Here is a 26,924-nt window from a genome sequence, read left to right on the forward strand (position 1 = left end):
AGGGGACCAGGCACTGAGTGTCCGGACCTCGCTGTGCCGGATGCCAGGCCAGGGCTGCAGAGGGAGGAGTCTCTGCGGCAGTGCTGAGAGGGGACTCACCACATGCTCACTGATGTGTCCCCTCCCCGAAGGCACTGCAGGAGCCATCCTCGTGTTTACAGGTCAGCTGCGCTGGCAGCCTGTGGATTAGCCCAGGTGACAACATCCTGCTGAGTGGCCCAGCTCAGACCAGCCAATGCCCAGCTCCGGGACCCTCAAACAATGCCACAGCCACATCTGAGATCCCTGAAACTGTCCCATGTCACCTCAGAAGTAGCTGAAACGTCTGCTTTATTTCTCTCGGTTTTCCTGACATCACCCCTCTATGACTCCTGGTCACACACCAGCCCCCAGTCATGCCTGGTAGTCAGTGAAGTACACTATTTCAAGGTGACACCGTTGGGTGGGGAGGGGACTGTTCTACCCAATGGAGCCGGAGCTTGGTGTGCTAGGAGAACGGAAGGCGCCAGAGTAGCCAGAGCAGGAGAGCAAGGAGGGACGGGAGGGTGGGAGGGAAACCAGGCAACCACTGGGGCCCCAAGCTGGACTTCAGTCTTACTGTGAGGGCAGCAGGGAGCATGGGCTGCGTAAGCCTCAAAAGTGATTACAAACTGAACAGATCCTGAGACCCTGAAACCCCATGCCAGTGATACTCAGATGTGTCTTTGCCTAGCCCACAAACGGGACAATTCATGGCAGCATCATTCTAAAAGTCCTGACCTGGAAACTGCTCCAGGGCCTGTCAACAGACACGCTGATTGTGGTCCCTCTACACAGCCACACGCACAGAAAGAACCACAGCTTCCCCCAGGGGAAGCTCACACAGCACAGGGCAGGGACACACTGTGGATGCTGTGATACCAAGCACCCCCCCCCCCAACCTGTGCTGCTGGGGGCAGGAAAGCAAACCCAGATCTAAGCCCGACAGGGGGCATTATAGGCAAGTTTTTTTCTATCCTAAATGTTTCTTATAATGTTATTATTATTGCTCTTGTTAAAAAAAAATCAACATTTAAAAACAATTGCTGTTCCTTTCCCCATGGCTGGTTACGAGCACTCAGAGCCTTGTCCTAATAGCTATGGATGCCAGGCTCCGCTGACAATGTCCAGGGAGGCCTCGTTCCTGCACTTCCTGCCCTCCAGCCTGTCCACCCAGTGCAGGCTGTTCCCAGAACAGTCGTGGCTGCCTTCCTCCCCACACCTCAACCTAGGCAGCTCCCCCAGTACCTTGTACCAGGTAATCAGTGGTCTCTCTTTCCACTTCGGGGCTGAGCTGCTGGGTTTCCTGAAGGTACTTCAGGACAAAGACACCGGGTGCAAAGTGGACCATGTTTTGCTCTCCACAGCCAAAGGGCAGTGCAGGAGGACGCTGAGGTGGTTCAGGGTGGGCCCCACGATGTCTCCTGGTGAGAAGGAGAAGAAGGCCAAGCTGGGAGCTGGCCTTGCCTGTTGCCCTGGCTGGCTGAGCACAGTTGTCCTCAGAGGTGGGAGCCCATCTGCGGCTGAACACTGGCCACCCCACCTCTGACCGCTAGTGCTGCCCTTTGAGACTGGACTGCAACCCTGCCCACTCAGACTCCCAGCTCTGGGGGCTCCCTGCTCTGGGGGCCATCTCCGGCACACCTCCCTCTCTGTGCCTTAGTTTTAACTCAGGGGCTCGCTCTCTCTCTGCCTCTTCATTAGGCTAAATGCTTTTTTATTTCTGGCTTTTATTTTTATTTTTTTTAGATTTTATTTATTTTAGAGGGGGGAGGAGAGAGAGAGAAAGAGAAGGAGGGAGGAGCAGGAAGCATCAACTCCCATATGTGCCTTGACCAGGCAAGCCCAGGGTTTCAAACCCACGACCTCAGCATTCCAGGTCAACACTTAATCCACTGTGCCACCACAGGTCAGGCCTCTTTCTGGCTTTTTAAACAGGTGCATTCAAGTATATGGATTTCCCTGTAAATATGACTTTGCTGCATCTCACAAATATTAATGCATCAATACAGTCATTGTATTCTAAATTACTCTAAATATTTTTTCTGACTTCTAATATAAAATGCAATTTTCCCCTTAATCATAAGTATTTAGATTTTTAATAAAAGTTTTCATTCTTGTGTAGTTTGTTGGTACATTTTAAAGTTCTTTTTTTTTCTTTTGTTTCTGGTCTCCTGTATTCCCATCCCTTCAGCACTCTGTCTGCCTCCAAAATTGCTGATGGGCCCTCTGGAAACCCCACTGTTCCTTTTCCTTCTCTGGCCTTTCCCACTGAGGCTGCCATTGCTCCTGCAGCCTCCTCCCATGGCTTCTTTCTCATCAACTTCCTCTGGGTTTCCCAGCTTCTTCTCCGCCCTTCCACCCTGCTGTGCTGAAGGCACTGGCCCACGGGTCCAGCCTTCACCTCCTTTCCGTCTCTGTCGTATGCCTCCACACAGACGCCCCTCACCTCCTTCTGGGCCACTCACATCTCAACCACCACTGACTTGACCTCATGCTTCAGAAATCATAACCTCCGATAACTTCTGATCAGCCACAACCACCAACCTGTCTGAGCCCCATGATCCCTCTTTCAGATGTCAGAGAGACCCGAGACCTCATTCAGGTCTATATGCCCCCTCCTGGCCTCTTACCTTCTCTCCGCCCTTCTAACTCCCAGCATTAGATTGATCCCACAGTCCTCACTTTCCACTCGCATGCCTAGGCTATGAAGGACAGCCCAGAGCCAAGAGACCGCTGGTCACAGCCTCTTACCCTGCTTAACCGATGTTCTGAATGCCTGCCCTTCTCACTGAGAACTCCAGGACCCCCACTTCCCGCCTTGTACTAACCTGGCTCCTCCTGGCCTTTGGCCTTCTTTACATATCGCCCCGGACCCCTTGCTCCTGGAGTGTACCACCTGCCCCTTGGGGCCACCCCACAACTGAGTAGTTGTGGACCTGACTTCTTAGCCAGGGTCCTCCTCAAGGGCAGGGTTGGGGTCATCTCTGAGTCTGCCCCTAAAGCCCAGCACGGAGGCACTAGAAACTGCTTGTCAGGTGAGTGGTGTTGCGAGGGGCCCCAGGGACACAGGTTCCCAGCTACTCCCAGTGTGTGACTGAGCCTGAAGTAACCACCTTGCCTTCTGGGACTTGCCCCTGTCCTCCCAAGCCAGGCTGTGGAGCAGACACACCTATGATGGAAGCAGACGCAGGGACGGCACTGTGCGAGACCCCCAGGGTGAAGGCCTCGCTGTAGCTCTCATCCACCTCCATCTTCCTCTAGACGCGGAACTTGCCCGTGGATCCCCAGCCAATGGAGAAGCCAATGAACTGGACCTCTGGTGCCTGGGGGAGGACCCAGGTCATAATGACACTCTCATTGGATGGTTCGGACCATCGCCAACCTGGAGAAAAAGAGGTCAAGGCTGCTGGAAGTATGCAGTGGTGCTCAGGCAGCAGTGACACTGGCGACAGGGCCATGGTCAGAGAAACTAAAGGTCACCCTACCCATTAAATGGGCAACAGAAACACAAGCATGGTGTGTACAGTTCCAAAGCGTTCAGGCTCCCTGGAACCTCTGGGCCTTTGTATATGTCGTTCCCTTTGCCTGGAACATCCTTTGCTCTGGTTTGCCCAGTCTGGCTATGTCCCTCTCTTAGGAAGTCGTGTTAGCTGTTCCTTCAGTATGTCCCCTCTGCTTGGCTCAGAAAGTGCCCCCAGTCCCCATTTTACCTGCTCATATGCACTTCCTTTCTCTGTAACCTCCTCCCCACCCTTCAACTCCCAGATCCCCAGGTGTGTACTCTGCCATAGGTCTCACCATGGTTTTTTTGTAAGCAACTCCAAGAAGACTGTGAGCTACTTGAGGTGGTACCCTGTGTTCACCCTCCCTCCTCCCCATCCCGCACAAGAGTCAGACTCAGAGCAGGAAGCAGCAGATATCAGAGAAACGCAAGGTTCCCATGCCTGCCCAGGCTAGCCCAGCCATGCCTGGATAAGTCCGCCATGCCAGTTGATCCAAAATGTTCTGAACTCATCCCAGGAGAGGATCTTGGCCGTGTGTGTGCTGGCCACGGGCTCGCCCATCTAGCTGGTGGATATCCAGGACCTGGTGTTCTGGTGTCCCCCCAGGACAATCGCAATCATCCCTGCTGTGTCTTGGGGCCTGGGGGACAAGGCCATGTGGGCATCAATGTGGGCTCGCACAGCCAGGTCAAAACAAGTGAGGAGCTGTGGCCGCTGCACGTCCTGGAACTCGTACTTGTTGGGCATGGAGATATGAACTCTCTCTGGACAGGAGAAAGGAAGACGGGCATTGTGTGGCACCTGAAGGCACCCACCTCCCTGTGCCTGTTCCTGGAGCAGAGTTGGGACAATGGTGAGTGGGTCTCACTGTGGCTCAGCTAGCAATGCAGGAAGACTCCAGGGCACTGTGCGAGACCCCCAGGGTGAAGGCCTCGCTGTGGCTCTCGTCCACCTCCATATTTTTTATTTATTTATTTATTTATTTATTTATTTATTTATTTATTTATTTATTTTTGGTATTTCTCTGAAGCTGGAAACGGGGAGAGACAGTCAGACAGACTCCCGCATGCGCCCGACCGGGATCCACCCGGCATGCCCACCAGGGGGCGATGCTCTGCCCCTCCGGGGCGTCGCTCTGTTGCAACCAGAGCCACTCTAGCGCCTGGGGCAGAGGCCAAGGAGCCATCCCCAGCGCCCGGGCCATCTTTGCTCCAAGCCTTGGCTGCGGGAGGGGCAGAGAGAGACAGAGAGGAAGGAGAGGGGGAGGGGTGGAGAAGCAGATGGGCGCCTCTCCTGTGTGCCCTGGAGGGGAATCGAATCCGGGACTTCCGTACGCCAGGCCGAAGCTCTACCACTGAGCCAACCGGCCAGGGCCTCCACCTCCATCTTAACAACTGTTGGCTTAACAACACTTTTCCAATAGCACAGAAAAGATGAAACGCTCACAGGGATAATTCCTATAAACGATGCAGAAGACCTGGAAACTGCAAAATGCTGCTGAAACTAAGGAAGACCTAAGTCAGTAGAGAGCCAGACTGTTTTTGGATCTGAAGACAATATTGCCAAGATATTAATCTATGGATGTGATACAACCCCAACAAAATCCAAGTAGGGTCTTGGGAGAAATGGCAAAGCTGATTCTAAAATTTACCTAGAAATGCCAAGGACCTAGAAGAAACAACTTTGGTAAGAGTCAAGTTGAGGACATACCCCATCTGACACTGAGACTTACTCGAAAGCTACAGGAATCACATGGTGTAGTTTTAGTGTCAACATAGACAAATACTCAATGGAACAGAGCAGGGAGTCCAGAGAGGGACCCACACATGTGTGAACACTGACTTTCAACCAAGCTATGAAGGCGATTCCACAGAGAAAGAGAACTCTTTTCAAGAGGTGGTGCTGGAACCACTGGGAATCTAAATGCAGAAAAATGAGCTTTGATCTATACTTTGCATGGTCTCCAAAAATTAACTCAAAAGGCTCATAGCTATTTTATAACTGTGAAACCTAAACTGTTAAACTTTGAGAAGATTTGGCAAAGATTTCTTAGATACAACAAAAAAAATTCATAAAAGGGAAAATTGATAAATTGGACCCCATCAAAATAAAGAACTTCTGCTCTTTGAAAGACACTATTAAGAGAATGAAAAGACAAGCCACTGCCTAGGAGAAACGTCTTTGTATAATAAAACACCAGTCTAATTAAGGAGTAGTATTCAGAATACACATTCACTGGATGCCTTGGCAATGGGGAGGTGGTTCATCTGAATGGTGGACATCACCCAAGGACTCGAGGTCCTCAGCTCTGCCTCCTGGCAAAGTCCCCAGGTGATTGTCTAGTGCCCAGCCTGGCCCAAGCTCTAAGCTGAATGGCTTCTCAGGCAGGATCTGTATGGGGAGAGGAGAGACGGCCCTTCTCTGACTACTCTACCGTGGGGCACTCTCTGTACTCATTTTGTGCTCATGGACCAATGTGCAGGTATAATGTTCATTTAAGGGAGGGTCAAAGTAGACCCAGGATCCCACACCTTCTGGAACTCGCTTTAATTCCCCATTCCTACCCTGTTGTGCCAGGGACTCCCTCATTCCCCTGATGTCACCCTAAGTCTTCCCTTCCCTGGACCTCCTCACCCCAGGGTCTGACAACAGCTCTACTCCTGACCACTCCCTGCAATTGTATGTCTCCACTTTCTGTGTGACAGATGCCCAGCCCTCACTCTGGCTCATGGTTGTCCCCAAGATAGTACATTCATATGCTGGAATATTATATATCAGTGAAAAAGAGTGAGGTAAGCATATGCCATATGTGCTGATATGGAATATCTCCAGGACTTATTGTCTCCATTGTCCCTCAGGATAACCCCATCTCCTATATCTCCTCAATATCCTAGATGCTTAGCCCACAGCCCCACAGGATGACCCCATCTCAGCCCTGCCTCTGTGACAGCAGAGGTGCAATGCCCCCTCCAACCACCCCAGGATGACCCCATCACGCACCCCCTGACACCATGGATGCTGCTCCTATAACAGGAGAGGCTGTGAAGGGGGCAAGTTCAGTGCCTCCGTGCAGACGCCCATGTAGTTGTAGATGCTCAGTGGAATCTTGACCTGCTCCCCGTGGACCACGTGAGGGGACAGCGTGAAGTCCACAAAGAAGGGCTTGAAGGTCTTCAGCTGGGAGGGCCTGGCGATGCCCAGGCCCCACACAGAGGACAGCCCCATAGTCTCGCCCACCCAGCTGGTGATGGAGTCAGGGACCTGCACACTGAACGTCTCCTCGCCGGACGGGTCACTGTAGAAAGACGGACAACCTGTGGGGCCTTCTCCAGGGCCCTGTTGCACGGCTAGGTGGGAACCGATGACTCTAGCCACGTGGCCTCAGGGCTCGGGGAGGTGTCCCCTGCAGCTTGGAAATAATCATTGAAGGCACCACGGAGTGTGAGACAGCAGAAAGCCATCCCTCTGCTCTCACTCTGTAATCAGAAACATGAATGGCTCTGAAGGCGACTCTGGATACAGCTCTTCCCCCTAAATTCAGGTTCAGAGGTAGAAACTTTAGCAGTGTGTGCTCCATCCAGTTTAGGGGAGAAAGACGCTAAATCAAGGGGACCAGTCACTTAAGGAATGCTCATGCATCGTAGAAAGGAATGCCTACATTCTGACCCCTGGTACCTGTGAATGTGGCCTTACTTGGAAACGGGTCTTTGCAGAAGTAACTACTTAACATAAGGTCATGCGGGAGTAGGATGGTCCCTAATACAATGAGAGGTGTCCTTATAAGAAGAGGGAAATTCTGATACAGAGAGAAAAGGCCATGTGAAGACAAGACAGACACATGGCAGAAAGCCACAAGAAGATGGAGGCAGAGATTGGGCTCATGTGGCCACAAACCAAGGAGCCCCTGGAGCCCCTGGAAGCTGAAAGAGATAATGAAGGACCGTCCCTTAAAACCCCCAGAGGGAGCTCAACCTTGCCAACACCTTGACCTTGGAGTTTGGCCTCTGTAACCATGAGAAAATAGATTTCTATTATTTTAAGTCTCCCAGGTTGTGCTATTTTGTTACGGCAGGCCGAGGAAATTGCTATAGTACCCCCCCCCCCCCAAAAAAAAGAAAAAACATAAAATGTCCTATCCATAACTTAAGTTGATTACATGAAACAACAATATTTTGGACACACATAAATTATAATTCAAATGAACTCCACCTGTTTCTGTTTAACCTTTGTTGACATCACACTAGGAAATCTGAAATGACACAAAGACGCACACCAGATTCTCCCTGCCCCCACCAATGGCACATCGATCCCTCTAGATTGGCTCTGGGGACAAACTCTGTGGTCTCCTTTTCATTTCCAGGATCTCTTTTTGAGATTTGTCTTAGTATTTGGTGCAAAAATGATCACTGGAAAATAAAACCTACAACCCGGCCCTGGCCAGACAGCTTGGTTGGTTAGAGCATCCCTCAAACCACAGAGGTTGCCAGTTTGATCCCCAGTCAGGGCACAGACAGGAGTAGATCAATGTTTCTGTCTCCTTTCTCTTTCCCTTCCTCTCTCTCTAAAGTCAATAAATAAAAATTTAAAAAACACCCTCAGCCTGAGGAGAAGCCCCAGAATCGAAGCTGGAATGGCACCTGACCTGGCAGGGAGCCAGGCTGCTGCTCCTCACCTGCCCGCTCCGCCTCTGTCCTCTGGGCAGCCAGACATCACAGGCTACAGCATGCCGAGACCAAACTGCCTGTCAGGCCCCACATTGCCTGTGGTGTCTGTTGTCCCCTCTGGGAGGGTCACACGCTGCCACCCCCTCTACAGCTCAAGCTCAGCCTCTTCCCATTTGGCAGAACTTTCATGGTTTCATATCGTCACGATCAACAGATAGGGAGGGGACATCTCCAATCTTAGGTCTCAAATCCGTGGTTGCAGACCTCTGTGGCTCTCCACATCCCCACCACAGCCCATGGGCCTTCACACCCCTACACCCTCTTCTTGGCCCTGGCCAGCTCACTGCAACTTTGTGGAAACAAACCCACCAGCCTCGCCCAGCTCCCGCTCTTGCCCATCCTGGTTCTTCCACCTGGATGTCCTTCCCTTTCTTGTTTATCCACCTTGTGGGGCTCAGCTTGGGCTCCATCTGCCCTGGGAGACCCCTAGCTTCTCCAAAGGGTTCCTCTTCTGCTTCTCGCACCCCTTGCCTGGCCCCCCATGAGAACACCAGCCCCATGACACTTCTTAGGGCATAAATCATAAATTCTGTGAATCAGGGGACCCTGCACACCTTATTCAAGACACCATCCTGCACCAAAACCATCACCCAGCACCCAGAAAGCAGATACATTTGAATGATGGCGGCCAGATAGGCCATTTTAAATCTGGGTCCAGAGCAAAATGCAATCATCTAGATCTCTTGTGACCAGGAGTTCAGCCTTCCCATAATGTGGGCACACACATCTGGGAAGCAGCCTGAGGAACCCCCAGCGGTGTGCTCCATTCTGTGCTGAGCACATGCTGTGTACCCTGTGGCACTGCGTGCCTTGAAGGGGGACCTGGTTCGGGGGGTCAGAACTTTCGTGCCTCACTGGTTTCCCAGCGCAGGCCACCCCTCTTTCTACTGCTCCCACTGGTGTTCTTACCCTGAGCATCAAAATAAAAAGCCAGCTGCGCCTGGCAGGAATTTGGCAGGGCACTGCTGCTTCAAGGAGAGCTAAGAGGAGAAAAAAATGTGGGAAGGAAATGTGCTGATAAAAGGAGCCTGGTATTAGGGCAGGAGTCCAAGTCCCCTGAGGAGTGAGGAGGAGGTAGATGGGGTTGAGTTCATGGGGACAGACAGACAGGAACAGAGAGAGATGAGAAACATCAATTCTTCGTTGCGGTTCCTTAGTTGTTCATTGATTGCTTTCTCATATGTGCCTTGACTGTGGGGCTACAGCAGACTGAGTAACCCCTTGCTCAAGCCAGCGACCTTGAGTCCAAGCTGGTGAGCTTTTGCTCAAACCAGATGAGCCCGCGCTCAAGCTGGTGACCTCGGTGTCTCGAACCTGGGTCCTCTACATCCCAGTCCGACACTCTATCCACTGCGCCACCGCCTGGTGAGGCAAACTGTAATTGTTTTAATGAGCTTGTTATGCAAACACCATGGAAAGAGTTACCCCTAGAGGGAGTCATAAGAGGCATAAAGCCCATGCATTTTATATTTCATTGGCAGATGTCTGAAGCTGCAGTGGGATTCAAGATTGACTTCACAGCTTTGAGTTTTATGTGTTAGAAAAAAGTGTCCGGTGTCTTCCTCAGATGTGGGTGTCGGATCTGCAGGCAAATCCACTGGGAACAATCCGGACTTACGTGTGTGCCTCCGAGTTAGTTCACAGAGACGGCAAAGGAAAGGAGTCTTACCGCACCTGATGTCGAGGCAGTGCCAAATCCATGTTTCTGGGAAGAAGGTCCTTTTCCTCATCTCTGCTCCATGGAAAATAAAAAAAAAATTTTTTTTAAGTGATTAAAGTTTTATTGACATAACAATTCTGTTACCTGGCAGGTTAACATTCTACTTGATTAGGATATAACATGTTAATTCACTTGTCAGTTAACATTCTACTCAACTGGGATATAACATGCTAATTCTTTTACTTGGCAGGTTTAACATTCTACTTGATTAGGGCTAGAGCTGAGGCATCAAAGGCTTGGCAGAGTCACCTTAAAAGGATAGTGGTGTTTCATATCCTGAGTTTAGTAGGTAAGAAGGGCATAGGGACAGCCCCACATACTCCCCTTTGCTAATTTCCCTCCCTGGGTTTGCCATGCTTTTCTGCACCATTACCTTGAGCTCTTCACCACTGTACCCCCTCCCATTCCCTAAGGGGTGCCTTTCATTCTTGGTCCATCCGCAGAAGCCTCACAGTCCACCTTCCTTAGAGACTGTCCCTTGACTTAAAAAAATAATAAGCCCAACTCAAAATTTAGTGAAACTTCTCAAGACTAAAAATGGTCACATTTTTTCAACCTGTAACACCTCTCCTGGAAATACCCACAGACACCTATCCAAAGACAGACAATTGGTGTAGTTCATGACAGCCTTGGGAGAATTAGCAAACAGCCAAGATCTCCATTAGTAGTTAATCCCAAGATAGTACATTCATATGCTGGAATATTATATATCAGTGAAAAAGAGTGAGGTAAGCATATGCCATATGTGCTGATATGGAATATCTCCAGGACTTATTGTTGACTTTAAAAAATGGAGGTACAGGAGGGTGACGGAGGATGATCTCTCTTTGGGTGATGGGTATGCGGCAGAACTGGATGACAAGATAACCTGGAAATGTTTTCTTTGAATATATGTACCCTGATTTATTGATGTCACCCCATTAAAATAAAAAAATGGAGGTACAAAACAGTATTATAGTCTTCTCCCATTTATGTTTTTAAAAAATCCTTGTAAATGCACACAAAAAAGTAAAAATTCTTATATATGCACCAAAAAATTTCTAGGATACCTAAGAAATTATTGACCATAATTGCCTCTAAGAAGGAAAGGAAGGCTCTGGAGGTGGGAGACTTCTATTTCATTATATAACCTTTTATACTGTTTGAAAAAATTTTAACTTTATGCACACAGTTAAGAAAAACATCTTGTCCTCAGAATAAGGATGTTATCCAGTTACAAAAAGACACAGACACCTGCTTTTTAAGGCATTGCTTTACAGTTGCCTTTCTGGTTTGGGGGTTCTGTGCCCACTCCAGGCTCCTGGGGCAGTGGCTGCCTCCCTCACCCAACCACATCCTTGAAATGCCTCTGTGTGCTACTACCATAGGAGGAGCCTGGCCTGCCCACGCTCTGATTTGGAGTTTGAAAATTAAGACCCAGGTGGTCCTGCCCCATTCCTGTTAAGTGTGTGGTCCAGGCAAGAAGAACCCAGGGAACGCAGGTGCCCAGGAACCACTGCAGAGGGGCTTCTGATGTGAACACTTCTCTCTCAGTAGTTGATAAGTTAGCAAACAAAAATGAGTAAGGATGGCCCTGGCCAGTTGGCTCAGTGGTAGGCCTGGTGTGTGGATGTCCCCGGTTCGATTCCCAGACAGGGCACTTCTCTTTCTCTCCTCCCCCCCTGCAGTTATGGCTCAACTGGAGCAAGTTGGCCTTGGGTGCTTTGGATGGCTCCATGGCCTCTGCCTCAGGTGCTAAGAAGAGCTTGGTTGCAGAGCAACCAAGCAATGCCCCAGATGGGCAGAGCATTGCCCGGTAGGGGCCCTGCTGGGTGGATCCCGGTCAGGGTGCATGAGGGAGTCTGTCTCTCTGCCTCCTTTCCTCTCACTGACTAAAAAAAAATGAGTAAGGATACGGAGGATCGGGGTACCACCGTCAGTAGGCTTGACCAAAAGTATGCATAGAGACCCCTGTACCCAATGCTGAGGGTTTGGATGTTCAAATAGACATGAGCATTTACAAACACTGGCCATATAGTTAATTTCCAAAATAAGAGACCATACTCATTGGATACAAAGCACATTTGAAACAAATTTACAAAGCACATTTAAAAAGCACTGAAATTTTAGAACACTTCTAGACAAGTCACAGCTCAGAAGGGGAATATCCTGAGCTATAATGGAAACATTTCACAGCGCAACTCAGGTGCAGTCAAAGCAGTGCTCTAAGAGAAATGCACAGCCTTCAAAGGCTTCAACATTCAGGGTTAAAATAAGAAAGACTGAAAAGTAATTATTTGGTGTCCAACTTGATAAGGCAGAGAGTTGGAGGAGGAAGGAGGAAGGAAGGAGGAAGACAGAAAGAAAAGCAGGAGGAAAGAAAAAAGGTAACAGAATTTTCTAAGCAGAGTCTCTGGGGGCTGGAGGATCAAGCCCCAGCTTCCCTCCCTGCCCTGGTCCCCCTGCTGCTAGGCGGATCTGCTCCCTGGTGAACCTTCTTCTCTCTACACCCCCAACCTATGCACTGAGGCAGGGCTAAGAGCTAGGAGGGTGGGGCTGAGTGCTCAGTACCCCAGCCCACTAGTCAGCTATAATTTTGTCCCCACTGAGTAATGTCTAAAGACATTTTTGTCACACAGGGGGAAATTGGTGCTATTGTCATTTGATGAGTGGAGGCCAGGGATGCTGTTTGACACCCTATAGTACATAGGACAGACTCAGCACAGAGAATGCTCTGGCCCCAGCTTTAGATGTCAACAGGGTGAAGTTAGAAAACCCTACTTGAGGCAGCAGCAATTACCTGGAATTACCACTGGTGGCAGAGGATGCCACTGCCACCAGGCTCCCGTGTGAGGCTGGAACGCAGGGACAGTCTCATCAGTGTATAGGCAGCTATCTTGCCGGTGGTTCAGACTCACTAGATCAGTCATCACCACCAGTCCTGTTTCCTAGGCAGCAGACAACAGCCAGACCTACGGTGGGGAAGTGGCTATGATGTCCCCAACAGTTCTCATCACCCTGACATCACTAGTCCAACAGTGTTGCTGAGTCATGGTCCTGCTGCGGGCCTGGTGACAGAGACTGAGGGGGTCATAGCACCCAGTGACCATCCACGGCAGACTAGAGGGAAAGCCAATACATTTGTGGCTCAGACACAAAAGGCCACATGTTGTATGATTCCATTTTTATGAAATGTCCAGAACAGGCAAATCCATAGAGACAAAAAGCGAACAGGTGATTGGGGGAAGGGACTGGAGGAATGGGGCTGGGGGAAGGGACTGGGGGAAGGGACCGGAGGAATGGGGAGTGACTGCTAATGGGGATGGCTTTCCTTTTGGGGTGATGGGAATGTTTTGGAACTAGACAGAGGTGGTGGTTGCACAACATTGTAATTATACTAAATGCCACTGAATCATTTATTTTAAAATGGGTTAATTTTCTGTTGTGTGAATTTCACCTTAATTTTTTTTAAAATCAATTGTTGCAGTGCCTGAGCCAGACCAAGGGCCCATGACTGTGGGCTGCCCTGATTACTTTTAAAATCATCTTCATCATTCTGCTAATTATTGGGAACAAGTGGATTGAGAAGCAGCCCCATCCTAGACTGGCTGACTGCTTTGTGAATAGGAATTTAAGCAAAATTACTTTGACTCAGAAACAGTATCTCTTAATTCCAAAAGCTGGAAGGATTCAGGGGTTTAAATCGCCAGGCATTCAACAAACACGTAATTGAAGCATCCTTTGAGCCAATATAGATATATAGATATAGATATGTAGTAAATATATTTTTAGCTAATATAGCAAAATAAGCCATTTGTTCAAATATATACTGTATGTTTTATATACATATTCTATTTTAAGCTAATATAGCAAAATGTTAATTATGAGATCTAGGTGGTAGGTATAAGGTGTTTATAAATTTGTTCAACTTTTCTGTATCTGTGAAAAAATTCCACAGTAAAAACAGGGAGGGGGGGTGTCTTTTAAATGATTTAAAAACGGGGACGGAAAGCACGTTTAGCTGGACCATGCACTTGAGTGGAGACCATCAGCACGCGGATGCAGGCTCCCAGCATGACTGAGACTGACACCTGAGCATGTTGCAGCTGCTGGCACAATCTCCTGCCCTTCTAACTAGGAAGGAGAGGGACAGCCAGGAGCTAAAAATGTCACAGCAAGTGAACCTGCCACCTGGGAACACAGCCACCTGCTCCCAGTGTGAAGGGTTTTCTGCCAGCAAAGCACCTGAGCATCACTGCTCCCTATCAGGTTCAAGTCGTCAGTCCACGCTGCTAACACTCTATTCTCATTTGCTTTGCACCTTGGGAGGGTGCGCTTATGAACTTTCATTGAGGAGAATCGCAAACAAGTTCTTCAGCAATCAAAGTGTGCAAGCTTCCATCCTCACGCATCTCTGTATCCCCGACAGCCTTCGTTTCAAAATGAGAGGACTGTGGAAGTGGGTAGTGGGCTCCAAGACCACCTCTCCTCACGGTGAAAGCAAACTCAGAGTCCTTGGTGATGCCCCAGGGCCACAGGAAGACCTCCAGCCTCAGAAGGTCAGCCCAGCCCACCAGAACGGTCCATCCTCCCACGACACCCTGAAGGCATCAGAAACATCCTAATCTTCCAATTCCTGGAAAACCTACAGGCAAGAAAGGAGTGGAGATCAGTCAGCTAGAGATTTCTTTTCAGCCCAAACTGGCTCTTATGGGTCGGGCATGCTCCTGACTCAACCTCCTTTCACATATATCACTGGGAGACAACCTTAAGAGGCAGGCATTGGTGGTATTAACAATAATATAAACAGAGCCAGAGCTGCCACGTCAGAGGAATGGCCTTCCACGTCTTACACCTCAAACCTTTGCAATGTTAAAACAGGGCACAATGACCCTTGGACTGGGCCTAGAGCAGCACTGTGCCCAAAGAACTGTTTGCAAAGACAACAAGAAAGCAATTATAACTACCAGACTGATGACTACTGGACTGAATTTATTTTTTAAACTGTTTAGAATTAGCATCACCATGTTATCTGCACCAACAGAAATGCCTTCTTTCTATTGATGTCATTGTTCCCCTTCCTCGACTCATTATTACCCTTTGCCTCTGTCTCCTAATCGGACACTATGTGGGCTTCTATCTGAATCAATACATCCCAAATAGCTATTCTCATTGATCTCAAATAAATGCTTGTTGCCTCTCACTTTGAAATTCCTTTCATTTTTAGGTCAGCAGTGGCATTAGCCCATTTTGAATACAGGAAGACTGAAGCTGGAGAGGTGGGACCTAGACAAAGTCATGCTGCAAAGGTCTTCTGAATTTGACTCCAAGCCCACTACTCTCTTTCCAAGTGCACCAAAGTAGCAACAAGGAGAGGGTTCACTGAGAAATAAACCCAATGGAGGGAGAGTATCTGGATTCACACCAGGCTCATCACTTGTTGAAAAGCAAGAGATGCCTGACCAGGCAGTGGCGCAGTGGTTAGAGCATTGGACTGGGATGCGGAGGACCCAGGTTCAAGACCCCAAGGTCACCAGCTTGAGCGCAGGCTCATCTGGTTTGAGCAAAAAGCTCATCAGCTTGGACCCAAGGTTGTTGGCTTGAGCAAGGGGTTACTCGGTCTGCTGAAGGTCCGCGGTCAAGACACATGTGAGAAAGCAATCAATGAACAACTAAGGTGTCACAACAAAAAACTGATGATTGATGCTTCTCATCTCTCTCTGTTCCTGTCTGTCTGTCCCTATCTATCCCTCTCTCTGACCCTCTCTCTGTCCCTGTAAAAAAAAAAAAAAAAGAAAGAAAAGAAAAGCAAGAGACCCCTGTAGAGGTATTGAAACACGGCACCCGAGGGCCCCACTCACCTGGGCAGGAGTCAGCCGAAAACCAGACCTCAATAAGTAGACATGCTTATCAACCAAGGCGACACACACGCAGCTGTCCCTTGCAGCCCTGACCCACATGTCAACAACTCCCGGGTTGGGTCTCACTCACTGAATATGTCAGTGAAACCTGGACCCAAACACAGCAGAGAAATCAGGAATTGGTCAAACCCTCCAAAACCACCCACTCACCCCTCTTCACCTGCCAAGAAGAGCCGGTTCTTGCTAGCTCAGCCAGGACCCTGACCTTGCCAGGTGAGGACAAGAATGATAGAAACTAGGTTCATGCAACTGGAACATTTTATGCAGATGGGAGAGGAGGGATGGGGAGATGGGTGCTACTGAGGACATGCTGCAGCCAGTTTCAAAGGGTCCAGGGAAAGGGTGAGCAGGACTGAGCCTGCAGGTGGGGACATAAGAGGTATCCCTTAGGTCTGGGGCCCAGAAGGGACAAAGAATAGTTGATCGCTTTTCCCTGTGTGTGATGAATGCAATCCCATCTGGGTGACTTTAGAGAAGCTCCATCTAAGATGCAACTTATGTTCTAATGACTCCTGAAGGCAGGGCAGCCCTTACAAGTCTTGCTGTGACACCTCAATGTCACAGCCCTGCACAGCCCAGAGGGCATTGACACCCTGGGGATCCCAGCCCTGAATGACGATGGCCCATCCCCTCTCCCCCTCTCCCCCTCTCCTCCACTGGGATTCCAATGTTCTACCTGGTTTTCAGAAAGTTACCACAGTGAACTGAAGGTTATCAGCAAGCCCTTCTCCATTCTCCCTGATATAGAAAACCAACAGGTGGCTGAGGGGAATACACTGGGGGTCACGATCAGTTGGAGAGAGGTCATGTACACACTGAGATCAGATGCTAGGGTTGCAGGGGGCTCTAAAGCAAGTCAAAGGTGGGAGAGGTATGAGAACCTGGTTCCCAGAATAGGGCCAGCAATTCCCCTAGCTGCACAGTGTAAGGCCAGTGTTCCACCGACACTCACAACCCTATCATTTCACCCTAAAGGGAAGGGAAGTCCCTGAGTATGTAAATGAACAATAACTGAAGCTCCATTCAGGCCAGCGGCTCTTATGCAGGGCAATGCTGCCCCCCTCCCCGGGAACATTCAGCAACATCTAGGGGCATTTGTGGTTGTCACAACTTGGAGGTGCTACTGGCATCTAGTGGGCGAAGGCTGGGATGCTAATCAACACTCTGCAGTGCACAGGGCAGGGAATGAGCTGGCCTGGAATATCAGCAGGGCCAAGGGTGAGAGGTGACTTAGCCTGACAGAGACCCTGTCTTCCTGTCTATCTATGAATCTAGGTATCTGTTTATCCATGGATCTATCCATCTATCTGCCTATCATCTACCTACCTACAAATCTACAAATCAGTTAATTTGTCTGTCTACCTATATATAGAACTATCTATCTACGAATCTATGTATTATATCTATCTGTGAATCTATCTACCTATGTGTCAATCTGTCCAACTGGCCATTTGTCCATCCATCCAATCATCCATCCATCCAATCAGCCTTTCATTCATCCTTCTAGCTTCCCTCCCTTCCTTCCTACTATACACCAAACTCTTTCTATCCATCCATTCTTTTATCATCTATCTATCTATCTATCTATCTATCTATCTATCTATCTATCTATCTATCTATCTATCTATCTATCCATCCATCCATCTATCATCTATCTATCATCTATCTGTCCATCTATCTATCCATATATCTCAGGGATTCTCACCCTGAGTAAATTTTCCCCCTACAGACATTGGTAATATCCAAAAATTTTTAGGTTGTCACACTATGTGGATGGGTTGTTACTGGCATCTGGTGGATGGAAACGAGGGATGTTTCTCCACATCTTACAGTGCACAGGATGTCCCACCACAAGAGATGATCTGCCCTCAAGTATACACAGCCTCCACTTTGGAGATCCTGCTTGAGGCAGAAGGACTGTAAAAAGGAGAAGCCTAGGGAAGACTGGGACACAGGTGGGTCTTGCAAGAAAAACATGGAGTCAAAAAGAGAAAAACAGAGGCAGATTTTTTTTCTTTTTTTTCCTTTTTTTAAAATTAATTTTAATGGGGTGACATTGATAAATCAAGGTACATATGTTCAGAGAAAACATCTCTAGGTTATTTTGACATTTGATTATGCTGCATTCCCATCACCCAAAGTCCAATTGTCTTACGTCACCTTCTAACTGGTTTTCTTTGTGCCCCTCCCCTTCCCCAAATCCCTCCCTCTCCCTCCCCACCCCGTAACCCCCACACTCTTGTCCATGTCTCTGAGACTCATTTTTATGTCCCACCTATGTATGGAATCATATAGTTCTTAGTTTTTTCTGATTTACTTATTTTGCTCAGTATAATGTTCTCAAGGTCCATCCATGCTGTTGTAAATGATCCGATGTCATCATTTCTTATGGCTGAGTAGTATTCCATAGTATATATGTACCAAAGCTTTTTAATCCACTCATCCACTGATGGACACTTGGGCTGTTTCCAGATTTTCGCTATTGTGAACAATGCTGCCATAAACATGGGGGTGTATTTCTTCTTTTCAAACAGTGCTATGGTGTTCTTAGGGTATATTCCTAAAAGTGGTATAGCTGGGTCAAAAGGCAGTTCAATTTTTAATTTTTTGAGGCATCTCCATACTGGTTTTCACAGTGGCTGCACCAGTCTGCATTCCCACCAGCAGTGCAGGAGAGTTCCCCTTTCTACACATCCTCACCAGCACTTATTCTGTGTTGTTTTGTTGATGAGCGCCATTCTGACTGGTGTGAGGTGATATCTCATTGTGGTTTTAATTTCCATTTCTTTAATGATTAGTGATGTTAAGCATTTTTTCAAATGCCTATTGGCCATATGTATGTCCTCTTTGGAGAAGTGTCTATTAATTTCTTTCGTCCATTTTTTGATTGGATTGTTTGTCTTCCTGGTATTGAGTTTTACAAGTTCTTTATAAATTTTGGTTATTAACCCCTTATCAGACATATTGTCAAATATATTCTCCCATTGTGTAGTTTGTCTTTTTATTCTGTTCTTATTGTCTTTAGCTGTGGAGAAGCTTTTTAGTTTGATATAGTCCCATTTGTTTATCCTGTCTTTTATTTCACTTGACCGTGGAAATATTAATAAATCGGCAAATATATATTGCTGCAAGAGATGTCAGAGAGCTTACTGCCTACGTTTTCTTCTAAGATGCTTATGGTTTCATGGCTTACATTTAAGTCTTTTATCCATTTTGAGTTTATTTTTGTGAATGGTGTAAGTTGGTAGTCTAGTTTCATTTTTTTGCAGGTGGCTGTCCAATTTTCCCAACACCATTTGTTGAAGAGGCTGTCTTTACTCCAATGTATGCTCTTACCTCCTTTGTCAAATATCAGTTGTCCATAAAAGTGTGGGTTTATTTCTGGGTTCTCAGTTCTGTTCCATTGATCTATATGCCTGTTCTTATGCCAGTATCAGGCTGTTTGGAGTACAATGGCCTTGTAGTATAACTTGATATCCAAAAGTGTGATACCTCCCGCTTTATTCTTCCTTTTCAAGATTGCTGAGGCTATTTGTGTTCTCTTTTGGTTCCATATAAAGTTTTGGAATATGTATTCTATATCTTTGAAGTAAGTCATTGGTATTTTAATCGGTATTGCATTGAATTTATAAATTGCTTTGGGTAATATAAACATTTTAATGATGTTTATTCTTCCTAACCATGAGCATAGTATATGCTTCCACTTGTTTGTATCTTCCCTGATTACTTTTCCCTGATCAATGTTTTATACTTTTCCGAGTACAAGTCTTTAATCTCCCTGGTTAAATTTATTCCTAGGTACTTTATGTTTTTGGTTGTAATGGTGAAGGGGATTGCTTCCTTAATTTCTCTTTCTGACAGTTCACTGTTAATGTATAAAAATGCCTCTGATTTCTGAGTATTCATTTTATATCCTGCCACCTTGCTGAATTCATTTATCAGATCCAGTAGTTTTCTGACTGAGACTTTAGGGTTTTCTATATACAATATCATATCATCTGAAAATAATGATAGTTTTGTTTCTTCTTTTCCAATTTGGATGCCTTTTATTTCTTTTTCTTGTCTGATTGCTGTGGCTAGGACTTCCAGAACTATGTTGAATAAGAGTGGTGAAAGGGGACACCCCTGCCTTGTTCCTGATCTTAAGGAGATTGCTTTTAATTTTAGCCCATTGAGTATGCTGTTGGCTGTGGGTTTGTCATAGATGGGCTTTATCATGTTGAGGTATGTTCCCTGTATTCCCACTTTGCTTAGAGTTTTGATCATGAATGGGCGCTGGATTTTATCAAATGCTTTTTCTGCATCTATTGAAATTATCATGTGGTTTTTCTCCTTCCTTTTGTTTATGTGATGAATCATATTGATTGATTTGTAAATATTATACCAGCCTTGCCTCCCAAGAATAAATCCCACTTGATCATGGTGTATGATATGTTTCATATATTGCTGGATCTTGTTTGCTAATATTTTGTTGAGAATTTTAGCATCTAAATTCATCAGGGATATTGGCCTATAATTTTCTTTCTTTGTGTTGTCTTTGCCTGGTTTTGGAATCAGGATTATATTCGCCTCATAAAAGGAGCATGGAAGGCTTCCTTCCTCTTGAATTTTTTGAAATAGCTTGAGAAGGATAGGAGTTAGTTCTTCTTTGAATATTTGGTAGAATTCACTTGTGAAGCCATCAGGCCCAGGACTTTTCTTTTTTGGGAGTTTTTTGATAACTGTTTCAATCTCATTTGTTGTAATTGGTCTCTTTAGGTTTTCTGATTCTTCCAGATTAATTTTTGGAAGATTATATGTTTCAAGGAATTTGTCCATTTCATCCAAGTTGTCTAGTTTTTTGGCATGCAGTTCTTCATAGTATTTTCTTACAATATTTTGTATTTCTGTTGTGTCGGTTTTTATTTCTCCACTCTCATTTCTAATTTTATTTATTTGAGTCCTCTCTCTTTTTTTCTTGGTGAGTCTGGTTACAGGTTCTTTGATTTTGTTTACCTTTTCAAAGAACCGGCTCCTGGTTTCATTGATCCTCTGTATTGCTTCTTTAGCCTCTATATCATTTATTTCTGCTCTGATCTTTATTATTTCCTTCCTTCTACTACCTCTGGGCTTTACTTGCTGTTCTTTTTCTAGTTCTTTTAGATGCAGGGTCAAGTTGTTTATTTGAGCTTTTTCTAGCTTCTTAAGGTATGCCTGTAATGCTATGAACTTCCCTCTTAGGACTGCTTTTGATGTGTCCCATAAATTTTGAGTTGATGTACACTCGTTATCATTTGTTTCTAGGAATTTTTTTTATCTCTTCTTTGATCTCATTGTTAACCCATTTGTTATTTAATAACATGCTATTTAGTTTCCAAGTGTTTGTGTATTTTTCAGTTTTTCTGTTGTGGTTGATTTCTAGTTTCATACTATTGTGATCAGAGAAAGTGCTCGATATGATTTCAATCTTCTTAAATTTGTTGAGACCTCTTTGGTGCCCTAACATGTGGTCTATCCTAGAGAATGTACCATGAGCACTTGAAAAGAATGTATATTCTGCTGCTTTAGGGTAAAAGGTTCTGAAGATATCTATTAAATCGAGTTGATCTAATATGTCCTTTAAGTCTGCTGTTTCTTTGCTAATTTTCTTTCTTGAAGATCTATCTAGTGATGTTAGTGAGGTATTGAAATCCCCTACTATTATAGTATTGCTATCTTGCCCTTTAAATCCATCAAAGTCTGCTTTATATTTTTAGGTGCTCCTATATTAGGTGCATAGATATTTATAACTGTTATATCTTCCTGTTGGATTGCTCCCTTTATCATTATGTAGTGACCTTATTTATCTCTTACTTTGTTTTACAGTCCATTTTGTCTAATATAAGTATTGCTACCCCAGCTTTTTTTTCATTTCTATTTGCATGAAATATTTTTTTCCATCCTTTTACCTGCATCTATGTGCATCTTTTGTTTTAACCTGTCTCCTGTAGATAGCATATGTATGGGTTCTGTTTTCTTATCCACGCAGCTACCCTACGCTGTTTGATCAGATCATTTAATCCATTTACATTTAAGGTTATTATTGATATGTAGTTGTTTATTGCTATTTTATTCTTTACAGCTGTATTCCTCTTTTGCTATATTCTTTTTCTCCTTTGATCTGTTTACAACAGGCCCCTTAGCATTTCTTGCAGCTTTGGTTTGGTTGTATTGAATTCCTTGAGTTTTTTTTTTGTCTGGAAAGCTTTCTATTTCTCCTTCAATTTTAAACGATAGCTTTGCTGGATAAAGTAGTCTTGGTTGTAGGCTCTTGTTCTGCATTACTTTGAATATTTCTTGCCATTCCCTTCTGGCCTCAAGTGTTTCTGTTGAGAAGTCAGAAGTCATCCTTATGGGGGCTCCTTTGTAGGTGATAGTCGTTTTTTCCTCTAGCAGCTTTTTAATATTTTCTCTTTATCACTTTGCTTTGGTATTTTAATTATGATGGGTCTTGGTGTAGATTTCTTTGGGTTTCTCTTTAATGGAGTTCTCTGTGCTTCTTGAACTTGTGAGATGTTTTCCTGCCTTAATTGAGGGAAGTTTTCAGCTATGATATGTTTGAACAAAGTCTCTATCCCTTGTTCTTTCTCTTTTTCTTCAGGAATCCTTATGATGCAGATGTTATTTCTCTTCATGTTGTCACAGAGCTCTCTTAGAGATTCCTCAGACTTTTTGAGTCTCTTTTCTTTTTTCTGCTCTGCTTTTGTGCCTTTATTTATCTTGTCCTCTATCTTGCTGATTCGATTCTCAGCTTCATCCATCCTGCTTTTAATTCCTTCCATTGTGTTCTTCATTTCTGATATTGTATTTGTCATTTCTGACTGATTCTTTATTATTATATCAATGTCCTTTTTTATATTTGCTATCTCTTTATTTAGGTGTTCATAATGACCATCTATTGTTGTTCTAATATCTTTGAGCATCCTAACAATCATTTTAAACTCTGCATCTGGTAATTTGGTTATATCTGACTCATTCAGGTCCTTTTCTGGGGATCTCTCTTGATTCATTTGTGTTGCATTTCTCTGCCTCATTATTTTGTCTGTGTAAAAGAAGGTTTGGCCACTGGAGCCCACTGGGTGTGGCCTCTGTATTTCCTAGTTGTGGTCTGTCTGCAGGCCCTCCACCTACTCTGCTGTTGCTGTCTAGGGTGTTCAGGTATGGGTGTTGCCAGTGCCTGCCCACTGGGGCTGTTGCTGTGGTTTCTGCCTCTCCTTCACGGGAGTGGCTGTGATCACATGCTCGGGTGTACAAGCCTCGGTGGCCTTGGCCTTAGCCCCACCCCTGCGGGTGGCATTATGCTTGGCCCTGAGGGCAGGGGTGAGCACCTTTGCTCAGCTGCAGGTCTCCACCTGATTCTGGGCTTTTGCCCCGCCCTTGCAGGAGGAGCCCGCTCCTGGGACAGCTGCAAGCCTTGGCTCCACAGGCCAGATGGGGCTGCATGCCCATGCTCAGTAGCGGGACTCCGCCTGTTCTGGTCCTTTGGTTCCACCCCTGTGGGAGGAGCCAGCTCCCAAGTCAGGCCACAAGCCTCAGTTCCGTGGGTGGGGCAAGGCTGTGCTCCTGAACCCTTGCTCAAGGGTGGGTCTCTGCCCCTTCCGGGCTCCTGCCCTTCCCCCGCAGGCTAGATTGCAGGTGGCCCGCAGCTGGCCTTGACCACCTTTGCACGTCTCTTCCTCCTCAGCCAGGCAAGACTGAGCTCACACCTGGGCCTCAATGGTGGCCAGCCGGCTTCTGCCCTTGCCGACAGAACCGCACTTCTGCATCCTGCCACTGCCCACCCTCGGGTGAGCCCTCAGCCGTGTGGGTGGGGGCACTGCAGCTCAGACTCTAACACTCGCTACTGTAGTCCAGAAAGCTCCCTCCTTCTAAGCGACTCTGCTCTGAGTGCCGTGGGAGAGCCTGTTTGGCTGGTGTCCTGCTTCCCTTTGCTGGTATTGCTCTTTCCAGGGGAAATATTCACATCAGATTTGGGGAGTGACTCGTCCCAGAGTTTAGGGTGGCTGTCTCTCAGAATGTTTCTCCCTGTGCCTCCTAGATTACACTCTCTTCCTGCTACTCCGGTCCTCTCCTCTCTCCCCATCCCCCAGATCCCCAGGTGAGTGGTTGTGAGAAAGGTTTTCTGCACTGTCCCTTTAAGAAGAACCCTGGGTCTGAGAAATCAGTCTCTTTCCCACAAACAGTATCCTGTCTTGTTTCCAGCTAAATAGTGTCCATACACCTCTTCTAGGCTCTGGAGCTGCAGGCTGGGGCTTTGTTCCTGGGGCTTAGGACCTTCCTCTTTCTGCTAAACTCACTTCCTGCCACGGGAGTCTCTCCTGGCTGCCGTTTGCTCTGGGGAGCTGGGCAGCCCTCTCCACGTTTCCGCTTTTCCTACCAGTCTCAGTGTGGCTTCTTCAGTGTTCCTTGGTTGAAGAGTTCTCTTACTTTAGTCCAAAATTGGTTTATCCAGATGATGGTTCTTAAAATTAATTTGTAATCCACTTTGGTTCTGGGAGGTGGAAGTTGGTACGTCCACCTACTCCATCGCCATCTTGTCTTCTCCCCAGATGCAGATTTAATGGTGGGTGCACTGGGCGCTTGCCCTGGGTCCCGACTTCTGAAGGGCCTCACAAATCCCAATTTTATTTATTTATTATTTTTTATAAGGCTGAGGAAGAACCACTGAGTGGTCTTCCACAAACTCTTTTTATTATTTTATTTATTCATTTCAGAGAGGAGAGACAGAAAGAGAGAGAGAGAGAGAAGGGGAGAGGAGCAGGAAGCATCAACTCCCATATGTGCCTTGACCAGGCAAGCCCAGGGTTTCAAACCGGTGATCTCACCATTCCAGGTCGACACTTTATCCACTGTGCCACCACAGGTCAGGCTAAAACCCCAACTTTAAACTTTTTTCTAATGACTTCAAGTGTGGTTTTATATGTGCAATTTTAGCATTAATAGTACATAATATTTTATTTATTTTAAAATATGGTTAACATGGGGAAAAAATATGGTTAACATGTATTTTTCTTATCCTTGTCTCTCTTTTTTTTAAGGGGCCCAATATTTTCTTCTGCTCCCAGGCCTCAACCGACCTTAATCTGCCTCTGAGGAAAAGGACACCTAGGTGGGGGAATAGCCTGTGCAAAGGCAGGTCAGGGGCTGGCAGAAGGCAACATAGCAGAGTGTGTGCCAGTGCAGGGGCCCAGCCTGTTTCTGGCCTGCCCCAGTACCCTGATGGTACATAGTAAGGATAGCCTTGAGAGGACCTCTCCATCTCAAGCAGCTGGTCACTCCTGCCATCTTGGTCCCAGCCCCTTCTTACCAGGGACATGTGCCCCACCCTGAGGCAGGCTCCCTTCTTAGCTGTGTCTGGCTTACCTCCCCTTTCTGTGGTGCCTGTCCCAGTTTCAGTGGTTCAGAGACAGAGCAGAACCTTCAGCATGCAGCCTGGCTCACCTGTCTCAGAAAGGTGTGTTAAGTGAATCGGTTTCTCCAGGGCCGCCCACCAGCTCCTCTGCTGCGTGATGCGGGCAGGTTGCTGGCCTGAGAGCACAATGTGCCCCATGCAACCATCTCATAGTACAGAGTGAAATTGCAGGGACATGTGGACTTCACAGAAAAATGAGCTTCTTCCCCGACCTGCAGAAAACACAGCATGGCAGGCCCTTCCTGGTACCCACTGCCTGGTAGCAATGGCACAGCCCACCAAGAGAGATGGCCACTTTGGGGCCACAGGAAGTCTGGAAAGGCTCAGGGAGGAGTGCTGGCCTCAAGGCACGTCACCTGGTGTCCTGCCCTGGCTGTGTCCATGTTCCCTTGGCAGCCTCAGCTGCTGCTCTGTACATGGAGTTTAAGTGCACATGAAAAATGATCATGGAAGCTCTCAGTGAAGTGTTGTGTAGTAAAGAATTGAACGTGGCTCAGAGAGAGATCTGGCCTTTGCCCCTGGCTCCTAATAGGTGATCTCTAAGCCACTGAAATGTCATTCCTAATAAGTATCTTTTGTTTATCTATGGTCTTAGACTATACCAGATAGTGACAATATGATTTATGGTGGCAGCTATGAGCCATGCTTTATCAGTTTGACCTCTGGAGGGGCTGGGACTGAGGCCAGCCATGTAGTGGTCAGCTATGTCTATGTAACTGACCCCCAGTAAAAACTCTGGCACTGCCTGACCTGTGGTGGCACAGTGGATAAAGCGTTGACCTGGAATGCTGAGGTTGCCATTCAAAACCCTGGGCTTGCCTGGTCAAGATACATATGGAAGTTGAAGCTTCCTGCTCCTCCCCCTTCTGTCTGTCTGTCTGTCTCTCTCTCTCTCTCTCAATCTCTCTCTCTCCTCTAAAATGAATAAATAAATAAAAATAATTAAAAAAAAACTCTGGCACTGAGGTTCAGATGAGCATCCTAGTTGGCAGTACACCATGCATGCTGTCACACATAATTGCTGGGAAAGTAATACAGCCCATGACTCCATGGAGAGAGGACAACCTGAAGTTCACATTCAGAACTTTCCTGGACCCTGCTTCTTTCCTAGGCTGATTTTAATCTGTACCTTTTACTGTAACAAACTGTGACTGTGAGTATGACAGCTTTCAGTGATTCTGTGAATTTCCCCTTGAAATTAGAAAAACTGAGATGGTTTGGGGCCCCTCAAACTCTGCAACTGGTGTCAGGAGGGATGGTAGTCTTGCAAGTGCCAATGCTGGTAGTGAGCTAGCCCTTCTCACTGAATATGCACTTGACACATTGGGTCCTCCCATTATCTCCAAGTTTCCAGAAGAGGAAACTGAGGCTCCATCCCTTCCCCGTGTCAGTGGGTGGTAGGGGCAGGATTCTAACCCAGGCAGGCTGATGTCAGAACCCCCTGCTTAATCACCTAGTTGCCCTTCTTCCTTGTGTTACAGCTGAGACTGCCCAGGTACTATGACCTCCCTGGTGGCTTGCAGCATAACCATGTCCAATACTGAAGCCGCAGGCTATGTGGGAAGTCGTCCCTTGGGCCTTTGCCCCAGAAGCTCTCTCCTGTGCCCATGTTTTGCAGTCCATGAG

General features: G+C 46.8%; 1 protein-coding gene across 1 annotated transcript in view; it reads right to left on the reverse strand.

The window, feature by feature from the left end:
• Positions 1–26,924, reverse strand: part of CPAMD8 (C3 and PZP like alpha-2-macroglobulin domain containing 8) — a 58,829-nt gene that overhangs the window by 7,609 nt on the left and 24,296 nt on the right. Inside the window, 18 exon segments of the mRNA XM_066369592.1 lie at positions 100–121; positions 124–166; positions 1,253–1,398; positions 1,401–1,442; positions 3,191–3,417; positions 3,988–4,355; positions 6,588–6,819; positions 9,923–9,983; positions 11,609–11,612; positions 12,761–12,895; positions 14,441–14,505; positions 14,508–14,592; positions 15,809–15,917; positions 15,919–15,967; positions 16,554–16,643; positions 16,646–16,714; positions 25,328–25,435; positions 25,438–25,510. Coding sequence (XP_066225689.1) covers positions 100–121; positions 124–166; positions 1,253–1,398; positions 1,401–1,442; positions 3,191–3,417; positions 3,988–4,355; positions 6,588–6,819; positions 9,923–9,983; positions 11,609–11,612; positions 12,761–12,895; positions 14,441–14,505; positions 14,508–14,592; positions 15,809–15,917; positions 15,919–15,967; positions 16,554–16,643; positions 16,646–16,714; positions 25,328–25,435; positions 25,438–25,510 — 1,928 coding nt within the window.

Source organism: Saccopteryx leptura, chromosome 1 (assembly GCF_036850995.1).
Source record: "Saccopteryx leptura isolate mSacLep1 chromosome 1, mSacLep1_pri_phased_curated, whole genome shotgun sequence".
NCBI classification, from domain to species: domain Eukaryota; kingdom Metazoa; phylum Chordata; class Mammalia; order Chiroptera; family Emballonuridae; genus Saccopteryx; species Saccopteryx leptura.